Source organism: Vanellus vanellus (genome assembly GCF_965231255.1).
Source record: "Vanellus vanellus genome assembly, chromosome: 1".
NCBI classification, from domain to species: domain Eukaryota; kingdom Metazoa; phylum Chordata; class Aves; order Charadriiformes; family Charadriidae; genus Vanellus; species Vanellus vanellus.
The window spans coordinates 1197491-1211018 of NC_138905.1; the positions used below are offsets into that span (position 1 = coordinate 1197491).

Consider the following 13528-nt stretch of genomic DNA (forward strand, 5'->3'; position numbering starts at 1 on the left):
AAGATCATCTCGTTCCACCCCCTGCCCTGGGCAGGGCCACCTCCCCCCAGCCCAGGTTGCTCCCAGCCCCGTCCAACCCGGCCTTGAACACCTCCAGGGATGGGGCAGCCACAGCTTCTTGGGGCAACCTGCGCCGGGGGCTCACCGCCCCCACAGGAGAGAAGTTCTTCCTCGGATCTCATCTCAATCTCCCCTCTTCCAGTGTCAAACCGTTCCCCCTCATCCCACGGCTCCCCTCCCTGACCCAGAGTCCCTCCCCACCTCTCCTGGAGCCCCTTTAGGCACTGGAAGGGGCTCGGAGGTCTCCGCGGAGCCTTCTCCTCTCCAGGCTGACCCCCCCACCTCTCCCAGCCCGTCCTCATAGGAGGAATAGCAGCAGCCGGGAGCTGTGCGAGTTAAGACAACGTTGGCAGAAGAGAAGAGGCACAAACTGGCCTAGAATCAGCTGAGGGTTGCTCAGAGGGTTCACAGCAGCAACGTTTCGTAGCAGCCGAGGTGTGTGAAGCACTGGTTTCAACATGCTTGACCAAGGTATGAAGTTTACACTTTCTCAAAGTCAAGAACGACCCAGCCGGCACGTCCAGTCCTTTTTCCATGGGGAAGAGCTGAGCCAGGTACGGACACAGAATCACAGAACTGTCTAGGGTGGAAGGGACCTTAACATCGAGTCCAACTATTCACCCAGCGCTGCCAAGCCCACCTCCCTCAGCACCACGTCTACGCATCTGATAAACACCTCCAGGGGTGATGACTCCACCACGTCCCTGGGCAGCCTCTCCCAATGCTCGACAACCCTTTCCATGAAGAAATTTCTCCTCATATCCAACCTAAACCTCCCCTGGTGCAACTTGAGGCCATTCCCTCTTGTCCCATCGCCTGTTCCTTGAGAGCAGAGACCGACCCCCCCCTCGCTACCCCCTCCTGTCAGGGAGCTGTAGAGAGCGAGAAGGTCTCCCCTCAGCCTCCTCCTCTCCAGGCTCAATGCCCCCAGGTCCCTCAGCTGCTCCTCGTAAGTTCTCCAGACCCTTCTCCTTGTGCTCCAGACCCCTCACCAGCTCTGTTGCCCATCTCTGAACAGGCTCCATCCGTAGAGAGGAGGCAGCGGGAGCCCCAAGTCGCTTCTAAACTCTGTTTTAAGGTTGGCCAACTCATCAGCTGCACCTGAAGACGCTTCCCTTGCGCTTCACCCGCTGCCAGGAAGACCAGGCACGGCAGCAAGGCCAGTCTGGTGAACCCAACTCTCTGCCAAAGCCTGAGCTGGGCACAAATCGGCGCACCACGGGCGAGGAAGCCATTTACTCGCTCGCCTTCGTTCAACAAATTTGCATGAGATACCTCAGAGTGCGGCCGGCAAACCCCGCGGATTCCAAAACTAACCGTAGACGGACAGCGCGACACTTAATTACTGCACGTCGCCTTCCTCTCCGGGCACCGCCGCGGCTGCAAGCTGGACTTACTTGTCTAGGTCCTCGCGCGCTACAGCCATGTGGTAGGCACTCTCCAGGGTGAGGACGCCCTGGAAGAGCTGCAAGGCCAAGGGAAGGTTGGTCTCCACGTTCTCGATGGCGTAGAGGGCTGAGCACACGCAGTCCGAAGCGGCTTCGTGGAGGTTTGACGACGTCTTGTCTTGTTGCTGCAAGAAACAAGAAGCGGAAGAGCCCGGGAGGTTATATATGAAATGAGACGGTCATGGAAAAAGTAGGATTTTGTCGTTCCTGAGATATTTTGTAGAGCTTCTGCAATGCCACAAGCCCCCACCAACCCCCTCCTATCAGCCCTGTAAAACCTGTGCTGCTTTACCACCGCGGACGCTTGAGGTCAAAGCTGACCCTCCACGGTGGGACCCCACCACGGTCTTCCTTGGCGGAGGCCACCGCAGGAGGGGAAAAATGCCGACCGAAATCCACGGCGGTTCAGAAGGAACTAAACCATCGCGCTGCTCGTTAGCCCGGCTGGGTCACGGCACCGTAGAAGATCCCGGGTTGGAAAGGACCCGGCGGGATCGTCGCGCCCTCGGGGACGGAGGAGACGAGGTTTCTCGCGAGCACACGCGAAATATTTATCACGGCGATGGTCTGGGGGTGAACGAGCGGATTTCAGGTCCCGCCCGGTGGAGGTTTATAGCGGTTGTGCGAGGCTGATTTCACAGGCGCTTTAGCGGCCCCCCGCGGAGCCCCCAGCAATTAAGGAGGGAGCCGAGGTTGGCGTACTAAGGAGGAGGAGAGAGCGAAGGGAGAAACAAAGGCAGCCGCAACTCCGCGTGCGTCCTTTCCCAGGAGACCCCACCACGCCTGGCGAACAATCCGCCGTCCCACCTGAAGGTGGAAGGAGGGAGGGAAAATTCGCCCCGTTTAAAAAAGCGCTGTGAACACATTAAAATGGTTATCGAGACAAACGCCCTGTCCCGGAGGAGACGGGTTTCTGCTGCAGCACCGCCGGGGAGATGCTCTGCCCCTTCTCCCACTGAATGGCAGCCTTGCATCCCTCGTTAATTAAATCGGCACCACGGAAGGGATGCAAATGAGGGATCCTGTCTAACGGCGGGAGGAGGAACAGACAATTCCCGCCCCGAGTCGCGGGTTTGTGGCAGAAACCTCCGGCCTCCGGGAATTCCTCCTTTCTCTTTGTGCAGTTCGGTGCCCTCCGTGCCGCAGCCACGCGGGGTTCTCCCGACCTCCCCCGTTCCATCAGCCTCTCCAGCAATCCCGCCACGGGACAGGGCAAAAACAAAACAAAAAAAAAAACCCACACCCCAAAAAAAAACATCTTCAGCAGTTAATTTCCCAAGGTGAAAATGTCAGAAAAGGAATAAAATATTATTTTATCGAAAATCTGGAAAGAAAACCAACCCCAACCCAAACAAACAAACAAAAAATACTGATTTTAATATCAAGCAAATGCAGTTTCTTCGACAGCGGGCAACTTTTAAAGCCGAAACTGCTCCATTCGTAAGCCCGTGAGGATGCCAAGCTTAACTTCAACAACGCACTGAGCAAATCTATTTTGCCCGGAGCCCCATAAAACAATCGGGCTCGGAGCAAGGACCGAGAACAATGTGTTTCAGACCTAAACGATCCCTCTCTCAAAGTCTACGCGCGCTCCAAAGCGGCAGCGGTGGCAACCCACCGTCACGGCCAGAAACGGCCGTTTCTCAGGCGGTAAATCTTCTATTCCGCTCTGAACGTTTTGCCACCGCCACGGGAGAAAGGGAACCCGGCTCCTGCGCGAGCTAGACAAGGTATCCGCTTAACAGAGCTCCCAAACTGACGATCAGTACAGTAGGAATAAGGAGAACAGATATAAATAGGAGATTAAATATCATCGAGCTTTTTTCCTCGATGCCGGCGAGTGTCGTAGCGGGTTTACGGAGGTGGAAGGATGAGAAATGGCAGCGTGGCAGGAAGGTTCCTGCAAGACGACACCTCTGTCCCTGCAGCAGACGACACGGCGACCGCCGCTCTGCCCGGCCAGTTCCGCGGGAACAGCCCCGTTCCCACTGAAACCAGGCAAGGGCAGCGGCTCGGGAGAGGTTTCGGGAGGCTCTCCTGTCTGCCCACGCGCAGGGAACGGCGCTCACCTCTGAGCACACCTTCTCTGGGTCAAAACAGAAGATGGGCAGGAAAAAAATAACCCTCAAGGAGCTGCGGAATCTCTTTCCTCCACAAAAATAACAAAACAACAACAAAAAAAAAAGCCAACGTGTGTGGGTTTTGGTTTACTTCTGAAAACGCCGTCGGTACTTTCCGCCCATCAGTTTTGTCCCCACCTCACAAATCCTGAACTAAGGACGGAGCGCAGGGGCAGAGGAAACCCTCAAGCGCACTTCGGGAGAGATCAGCCAACATCAGGCGTTACTGCTGTGCTGTCTCCACGGCTCCCCGGGGCTAACGGGGGGGCAGGGAAGGCACGTGCGAGCTCGCACGGCAGCCCCGAGTGGGCTCTGTCCCTCAAGGCGGACAACCGGTCCTACAAGAATATTCCTCAGAGATTTATTCACCAATGACCTGGATGAAGGGATGGAGCGTAGCATCAGTGAGATTGCTGATGACACAAAACTGGGAGGAGTGGCTGACACGCCGGAAGGCTGTGCCGCCGTAGCGGAGAGTTGGGCGGAGAGGAACCTCATGAAGTTCACCAAGGGCAAGTGTAGGGGACTGCATCTGGGGAAGGAATAACCCCACGCACCAGTACAGGTCGGGGGCTGACCTGCTGGAGAGCAGCTCTGTGGAAAGGGACCTGGGAGTCCTGGGGGACAACAGGGTGGCCATGAGGCAGCAATGTGCCCTGGTGGCCAAGAAGGCCAATGGCATCCTGGGGGGCATCAGGAAGAGTGTGGCCAGCAGGGCAAGGGAGGTCATCCTCCCCCTCTGCTCTGCCCCGGTGAGGCCACATCTGGAGCACTGTGTCCAGTTCGGGGCTCCCCGGGTCAAGAGGGACTGGGAACTGCTGGAGAGGGTCCAGCAAAGGGCTGTGGAGATGATGAGGGGACTGGAGCATCTCTCTGATGAGGAAGGGCTGAGGGCCGTGGGGCTGTTCAGTCTGGAGAAGAGAAGACTGAAGGGGGATCTTATCAACGCTTATCAATCCCCAAAGGGCGGGTGCCGGGGGGTGGGAACGGTCTTTGTTCAGTGGTGCCCGGTGACAGGACAAGAGGGAACGGGCACAAACGTGACCATGGGCAGTTCCATCTCAGCCTGAGGAGGGACTTCTCTCCTGTGGGGGCGGCAGAGCAGTGGCACAGCTGCCCAGAGAGGGGGGGAGTCTCCCCCTCTGGAGCCATTCCAAACCCGCCTGGAGGTGTCCTGTGCCACTGCTGGAGGTGCCCCTGCTCTGGCGGGGGGTGGCACTGGGGGAGCTCCAGAGGGCCCTTCCAACCCTCACCAGTCTGGGATTCGGGAATTTAAAAGCGCCACCCCCTGGTACCCAAGGCTCCCCACCACCTCACGTTCCCAGAGAAATACTCACCAGCACCTCGAAGAGGAGTGACAGTAATTTGCTGTTCGCCATGAAGGTGCTGTCCAGGACGCCCAGGTTGAACCAGCTCCCCAGGCACCGGAAGATTTTGATGAGCATCTTCTCATCGTTGCCTGCTTTCTCCACGCACGTCATCTACGGCAGGAGAAGGAAGAACTGCTCAGGACCCCCACTCCCAACATGCAATTTCACAAGTGAAATAATCAATAGCTTTCGGAAGAGGCACAAACACAACTTTCAGCCATCGAGCAACAGCCTTGTACCCAGCTGGACCAAAAGACACCTGAGGACGCCCCCACCAGCAGAGAGGACTCCTGCATCTACCTAGGGTGACCGTGTCCCCACGTTGGGTTTTGTGTTCAGGAACACGACAGTTCTGCAAACATCCTCTCAAGAGCACGTGGAGTTTGAGCACCCTCTCAACGTCCCCGTGAAGCACGCTCAAGAGAGCAGGCTGCTTCCAACATCCCCCTCCCCCAGTAACGCAGCACTGGACTTGGGGAGATGTCAGGGCAGAGCCAAAAACCTCTCAGGGGACTTCAGCGGCCGTTTCAGAAGCGAGAAAAGCAGCTTGAGTGTTCTCACCCATTCCCAGCCCATCGGTTTTTCTGCAGGATCCTGGCTCAGACCGCTGGAGCACAGACACGAACGAGTTTCCTACGTGACAAACCCCTAAACTCACTCAAATCTCAATTTTAATATTCCTCACCCCAAATCAACCGCTGCCGAAGAGAGGATCGGTCCTGCGGGTCAGACCCTACCCCTAAAGCCGTCCCGAGGAGAGCCCAAAACACACCATCGCAGTGTCATTCCAGCGATGGCCAACGCTTGTGCTGCGCAACGGCGCCTAACGGCACCCAACCCTCACCAAACCCCGACCCCAAGGGAAGCCCTGACCTCGCCAGGCTGAGGGAAAGGACAAACGGATGGACAGGCAGGACCTGGAGAAGGATCCCAGACTCCCTTCTCTCTATAGAGAGCCGAGACTGAGCAAGCAACCCTACGAAGGAGAGCTTCCAGAGATCCTCACTCCTCGCTTGACACTTCAATCCCGAAGGCGGAATGTCCTACTTCATCAGAGTCCCTCTATGATTTTTTTTTTAATTTTTTAATTTGTTTTTTTTTTTTAAAACCCGATTTCGCAGCTCAAGAAAAGTGAATTCAGCCTTCAAATACTACCCAAAATAAAAAAGAAATAATAATTTAATTTTGCTCTTCAGGCAGGTGGTTAAAACGCCCCGTGCTGGGATTGACCAAGAAAGCCCCAGGCAGACGCAGAGAAAGTCTGAGCGGAGAGACAGGACGGCGGCCCCCGGCGATCCTCGTCTGCGGTACGGCTGCGAGCAGCCGGAGCGCGGTGACGTTGTCCGTCTCACCGATGTGACAGCCGGCCTTCTCCGAGACGTCCTAGGAAGAACGCCGAGGGCTGCAGAGGGCTCGGAGGGACAGCACGGCGTGGGGATCCGAGGGAAGGTGACGAGAGGTTCGGAAGTGAGCGAGGACACGTTCAAAGACAACCAAGCCCACGGAAAAAGTGGCACTGGGCTCCCCTAACGGCGGCGGTGGCAACGGCACGCACCTCTGCTGGGATATACGCAGCTCAAGGGGGGAAGAGAGTCTTCTCAAGCCAAACCTGAGCAGAGGACACAGCTCAACTCTGTGTCCTGATATATCCTCGATCATCGCGGTCCCCCTTCCATCGGAGTTACTGGAGTAACTATGGAGAACGACGCTTCCTTCCCAGGCCTCCACGGGGAGAGCCAAAGCAGGACGTTGCCCAGACGTAAAACATCCACCAGAAGCATCAGCCGCACTCGCATCTCTACTCCAGATACTCCCCAGGGCTTTCCTAACCACGGACCCACAAAAAGCAGTGCGGAACCCCAACAGGGACCTTCTGCAAAGGTTTCAGGCCAGGTGCAACCTTAAATCGAGCTCTCCGTTACCTCTACACCGCCCTTTCCCCCCAAATTAAACCAAGGAAAACTGCTGGGGGCCGAGTTTGCGTTGGGTCCCGTCAGAGAAGGGGACTGGGAGAGGGAAGGGATATCGGGGAGGGACGGCAGGAGAGGCAGAAGGGGACGAAGGCAACAGCAGGTTACAGGAGTCCGTTGGAAGAGGAAGCGACGCGCTGCATGAAGCGAAGCTTCTCCGGGCAGAGCATCAACCCCCCGGGGCGGGGGGATCCTCCTTCTCTCCGGCTCCCGAGAACGAGCCCAGAGCTCCACCGCTGGATCTGTGCCGCACGGTGCTGGGGATGCGCGAAGACGCTGCACGTTAGAGCGAGAGAAGGCAGGAGGTATCAGCAGGAGGTATCAGCTGAGGAGCAGAGAACACGGGCGCAGGTAAAACTAAAGCCCTACAGTTTTGCTCATCGATGAGGAGGAAATCTAAACAACAGCCTAAGAGCAACGGGAGAGGGCGATTCTGTAACTGGGAGAAACGGGATAAAAACACGGGTCGTGCATCCAGCTCTGGAGTCCCCAACACAGGAAGGATGTGGACCTGGTGGAGCGGGGCCAGAGGAGGCCCCGGAGCTGCTGGGAGGGCTGGAGCCCCTCTGCTGGGAGGACAGGCTGGGAGAGGTGGGGAGGTCAGCCTGGAGAAGAGAAGGCTCCGCGGAGACATCAGAGCCCCTTCCAGTGCCTAAAGGGGCTCCAGGAGAGCTGGGGAGGGACTCTGGGTCAGGGAGGGGAGCCGTGGGACGAGGGGGAACGGTTTGACACTGACAGAGGGGGGACTGAGATGAGATATTGGGAAGAAATTGTTGGCCGTGCGGATGGTGAGCCCCCGGCGCAGGGTGCCCCGAGAAGCTGTGGCTGCCCCATCCCTGGGGGTGCTCAAGGCCGGGTTGGACGGGGCTGGGAGCGACCTGGGCTGGGGGGGGGTGGCCCTGCCCGGGGCAGGGGGGGGACTGGGTGGTCTTTAAGGTCCCCTCCAACCCAAACCATTCCATGGTTCTATGATTTCACGTAGATAACATATGAAGGATCCTAAAGGCGAAGGTTCCTCCTGTCCTCAAGAGCCGCAATTCCGTCGGCAAGGGAAGAGCGAGCGGCAGGCTCGTGGGGCGCAGGGCAGGCGGCAGGGGGAGACGGGGAGACCCCCCGACCCCAGCGTGGAGAGCAGCCGGCCGCGGAAGGACAGGGCCACGGAGCAGGGAAGCGACCGCTGACGAAGCACCACAATTAAACGCAGCAAAACCTCGGCTCCCTCTGGAGCACGGTGACAGTAACCGGCTGCCTGGTGGAGATACGGCCAATACGCGCCACCGAGGACACGTCACCTTTCCTTCTTTAGATACACAGCACGAAACGGAAAAGGTTAACCGGACGCTGTGGAGGCTACGGCACACACACCATTTGGATCCCGAGTCCGGGATCAGGTTGACCACTCATTTACTGAGCTCAAACGATTCCGAGGAGCACGAGAAGCGTCTCTGGAAAGGAAGGAGCCAGCAAGGAGCGCTTCTTCTCAGTGCCTAAAGCAGTTCACCTCAACACTTACGCTCTGCTCCCCCAAACCTGCCCTGTTTTGGGGCCCACAAAAGTCTCGTTCTTGGGGAGCAGGGCTGCTCCCTGCAGGAGGAAGCTTTGAAGAACCAGGAGATTCAGCCACAGTCTCTCCATCTCTTTGGCCAATGCTAAACGTGACCTGCAGGTAAATGCACGACCTCGGCTTATCACACAACGGTCAGAAATTCTGATGGTTGAAAGGGGCGTGAGAAGAGAGACATCACCATTCTAAGTACCTGAATGCCCTTTTTCTGAGAGATAGAGAGAGAGACAAGTGGGTCTAGAGGAGGTCTAGAGGAGGTCTAGAGGAGGTCTAGAGGAGGTCTAGAGGAGGTCTAGAGGAGGTCTAGAGGAGGTCTAGAGGAGGTCTAGAGGAGGTCTAGAGGAGGTCTAGAGGAGGTCTAGAGGAGGTCTAGAGGAGGTCTAGAGGAGGTCTAGAGGAGGTCTAGAGGAGGTCTAGAGGAGGTCTAGAGGAGGTCTAGAGGAGGTCTAGAGGAGGTCAGCCATAATGGGCTGAAGTCATTTCTTGCTTAACCCTCAAATAACCCAGAAATACCACCGCCCGCGCAGGAATCCAGTCCCAACCAACGACCGAACGGACGGTCCAAGAGCCTAAAGGTGTTTTCCTGAGCTTAGAGCACACGGTGGTTGGAGACACACCACACTCTGCACCACCAGCGAAAACAACGCTGTCCTCACACGGCAAGTCCGGCTGAGAGGATGGGAAAGTTATTAAATTTCCATAACGAGCTCCATTTTCAACCCAGCGCTGAGAGCAGGAACCTGACCGTGATTTTGATCTGCTCGGAACCGAAATACGTAATAAAATCAGCTTGTTCCACACGGAGCGGCTTTTTGATCGCATCCAACCTGGAATAATCCGCATCAGTGATGTGGAGGGGGAGAAGAAGCTGCATGAACGTCTTTAGCAGTCGACCAGGGCTCGGTCGCCACTTGGTCTCCTTACCAGCAGAGAGATGACCGTGCTGGAATAGTACGCCAGATCTTCTATGATTTCGGTCCGGCGGTTGGCTCCGATGCGCAAGGACCGGCTGTGCACCTCCTCTGGCAGCACCGTGAGGATTTCCAGCAGAAAAGGCAGCGACGTAACGTCATTGCTGTACCTGAAACAACGGGGAGGAAGGACAACGGGTGAAGGCAGGGGAGAGCCAAGCGCACGCGGAACACCTCAATACTGGCAAGCAGAGGACGGAGGGGCATTTCGAGGAGATTCGGCACAAGCGTTATTGCAAACACACTCCACCCTCCAGCTGCGAGGGCAGAGCGCTACCGAGAGGAGTCCCCAGCAGTGGATTAGCTCAAGATTTTCAACAGAAAAATGGCAAAAGCTTTCCCAGCCCACAAAGACATCGTGTCCAAACCCCATGAGGTTCAACCAGGCCAACTGCAAGGTCCTGCGTGTGGGCTGGGGCGATCCCAAGCACAGGCTGGGCAGGGAATGGCTGGAGAGCAGCCCTGAGGAGAAGGACTTGGGGGTGTTGGGTGATGAGAAGCTCAACATGACCCGGCAGTGTGCGATTGCAGCCCAGCAAGCCCCCGGCATCCTGGGCTGCATCCCCCGCAGTGTGGCCAGCAGGGAGAGGGGGGATTGTGCCCCTCTGCTGTGCTCTGCTCTGGGGAGACCCCCCCGCAGTGCTGCCTCCAGCTCGGGGGCCTCAGCACAGGAGAGACATGGACCTGCTGGAGCGGGGCCAGAGGAGGCCACCGAGATGCTGGGAGGGCTGGAGCCCCTCTGCTGGGAGGACAGGCTGGGAGAGGTGGGGGGTCAGCCTGGAGAAGAGAAGGCTCCGCAGAGACCTCCGAGCCCCTTCCAGTGCCTAAAGAGGCTCCAGGAGAGCTGGGGAGGGGCTCTGGGTCAGGGAGGGGAGCCGTGGGACGAGGGGGGGCATTTTGACACCAAAAGAGGGGAGATATTAGGAGGAAATTCTTGGCTGTGTGGGCGGTGAGCCCCTGGCGCAGGGTGCCCCGAGGAGCTGTGGCTGCCCCATCCCCGGAGGTGTTCAAGGCCGGGTTGGACGGGGCTGGGAGCAACCTGGGCTGGGGGGAGGTGTCCCTGCCCAGGGCAGGGGGGTGGAACGAGATGATCTTCAAGGTCCCCTCCAACCCAAACCATTCTCTGATTCTCAGTGCCATTGTCCCGAGAAATCAATCTCCCTCCCACCACAGAACCACCCCGGGACGCCCCCGCAGGTGATGTCCCTGCAGACAGTCTCAGCCTGTGGCACCCAGGCGTGGGGACACCCGATGGCAGCAGGGGATGGCTCGACCCCCCCTGTCCAGCGCCGCACTACGGCCAACGCTGGGAGGGGATGAGGTACCATCGCTTAACAAAAACGGGGAGGAGGGAAATGGCTGAGCCGTGGCCGCGGCCTCTCCGTCACACAGAGCCACAGACAGCCCCACCTCTCCCCACCATCATCCGGAACACTTTAAATTATTAATCCAGAGAGAAAAACTTCCCTATGGTGGGGGCGGTTGCTGCCGGGTGCTTTTTTGACCCGTGCAGGTCCACCCACTCGATATTTACTCAAGGAACAATTCGAGAGTTTAACGATATAAACAATTACTTACTTTTCAACCAGTGTTTGTACGCAGCCTTTCCAAGAAGCCATTTGCAGGGCGAGGTCTGCTATTGCTAAAGCGAGCTGCGAGGGGAAGAGGAGAAAAAACAAAAACAAAACCAAAACCCAACCCAAAACAAACACCGTTAAGCGTGGCGACTGAAGAAATCCACCCAAAAGCACAGGAGAAAAGGCACTGCGAGCGTCAGACCCGCGCTCGGCGGGGCTGGCAGGTAACCCCCAGCCCGCGGGGGGACGATGTTAATTAACAATATCCCCGTGGTTATCTGCGGAACGCCCGCCCCCCCGGTGCCGAACGGGCACCCTTGCCTCAGTCTGCATAGCATCGGACACCCCCGTGCCGCAGAAACATAGGGATAACGGGAACGCTGTATAGAGAACGAAGGGATTTCCGAGGACACGTCAGTGCCTCGGGAGAGATCTCCCCCGGTCACTCAGGGAGTTCCGGGGCAAATCAGTGTTTTTCTCTCCATTGCGGAGCAGAGGGAAAACCCCAAGAGCAGCCGTGTTCCTCCCCTCAGCCTCTCCAAACAGCAAACAAGAGGATAAAGCAATCAATTTAACTTAAATAACGAAGGGGGGGCAAACAATCCTGTACTGGGCGGTACAACCGGGCCGGCCGCAGGTATCGACCTTCTCTCTTCTCCGTGCTGGAGGAAAAGCCACCGAGGGAGACCAATTCTCGGAAAAAAAGTCGGGAGGTGACAAAAGCTGGAGCCGGCCACCATCGGTGTGACCTGCAGCATCTATTATTGCCCCCCCCCTCCTCCCCCCGGGGCTGGCGATTACTCTCAGGAACGGCTCTAGCAGGGCTGGGACACAAGCCTGGCCACCAGTCCGCTCTCGGCAGCGGGTCAGGAGCGAAGGGTGCGGGTTTTCCTGCCCAGAGCAGCCTCGGAGCGCCCCGCGCTCACCAGCATTTACGGAGCAGCTCCTTCCGCCCCTCCGCTCAGCGCCTACCTGGGTGACGATGACCGGTGAGAGGTCTTTCAAGTTCTGGATGTGGGAAAGCAAAGAGTCCCGTAACGAAGCGTGGGAGTCCGTGGGGAGTTCGTAGAAGGAAGTCTGTATCTTCATCTTCATGGTCTGCGCCGCGAAGTAGCAGGACTCCACATCCTGACGGATCTGCAGCAACTGGTCGGAGATTTCCCAGGCGTGGACCTGGAAGGAAAGCGCGGCAGCGTCAGCGAGCGGGCAGGGGAGCGCGGGGCGAGCCGAGGAGGTACCAGCAGGCTTAAGAGAAAGCCCGAATTCCCCCATCCTCTCCCCCGAAACACCCCCATAGTTTTCCCCGGGAGAGCCCACGCCGCGTCGCCGTCACGGCTGAGACCGCACGGGCTGGCTAACGAAGGTGCCGGCGCCGTGACGCCCACCCGATGCGCTGAACGAGGAGATCGGCTTCCAGCACAGACCTGACATGGGCGGAGATGCTCTCGGCTACCACACTTCCCCCCGGGAGAATGGATCCGATGCCCGTCCTCGCAGTAGAGAGCAACAAAAGAGGCTTTTTCAGGCGAAGGTGGATAATCGCGGCGCCTATTACACAGCAATAAAGCCGGAGAGAGCCCGGCAGGGCACAAATGGAAAGAGGAGGATCGGATAAAGGTCTCCCCGGAGCAAAATAACGATATGTAATTGCAAGATTGAAGCCGCCGGGGCCGTCTGAGAGCACGCACCAGGACCGGTGACTCTGCAGCAGACCAGGGACGCGCCGACGAGCTCACAGGAGAGCCCACAACGAGGGCAACCATCGTCCGCCCGGCCCCAGAGAGGCAACGAGCGGCCGCACGGCTGCGACGAGACCAGAAGCTACGGGGAGAGCGCTGGCTGAGCCAAGAGGAGCGGTGGGCACCGCCGGGCAGACCCCGTGCCACCCTCGCCCGGCCGAGATGCCACGGGGTGGGGGACAAGCCCTTTCCACCCCCGGCATCCTTGCGACCTGCCGAAGCACCCGCTGCCCGGGGTCCGGTGGGAAAACGAAGGCAGTCGGGGAAGGAAAGCTTGGCTGGGCCACCAAGAGTCACTGCCGGAGCACGTCTTGGGAAGAAACCCTTGGATTTGAGGTCTGCTGTAAAGGAACGAGATCTTCAAAGGACTCAGACGATCAATAAAACGCTCTCCCTTTCCTGAAATACCCGCGACACATTTTAGTTTTGGTAAGATCGTTTGTTCTTTCTTTAAGATTTTTAAAATTTTTTTTTTTTTTTTTTTGCAAAATACTTGCAATGCGAATTTCTGTGCGTACTCAAAGCTCGAACCCATCGATCCCATCGATCCACGCGATCCGCCCGTGCGCACGGCTGACACGGAGCGCCTCAGCCCCCTCCTCGGACCCGCACCCCGAAAACAGCCAGGGGGACGCGGAGGCAACGCGCTGCCCACATCCAACACCGGACCGGTTCTTCTAACGCTGCCACCACTACGAAAATCACTCTG

The 13528-nt window shown here is 57.8% G+C and overlaps 1 protein-coding gene across 1 annotated transcript in view; it reads right to left on the minus strand.

The window, feature by feature from the left end:
• TNPO3 (transportin 3) overlaps positions 1-13528 on the minus strand; it is a 47329-nt gene that overhangs the window by 17466 nt on the left and 16335 nt on the right. The window contains exons 2-6 of the mRNA XM_082483202.1: positions 12053-12253; positions 11082-11155; positions 9457-9613; positions 4966-5109; positions 1458-1633 (exon numbers count right to left, since the gene is read on the minus strand). Of these exons, the coding sequence (XP_082339328.1) occupies positions 1458-1633; positions 4966-5109; positions 9457-9613; positions 11082-11155; positions 12053-12253 (752 nt within the window). The remainder of the gene's footprint in view (positions 1-1457; positions 1634-4965; positions 5110-9456; positions 9614-11081; positions 11156-12052; positions 12254-13528) is intronic.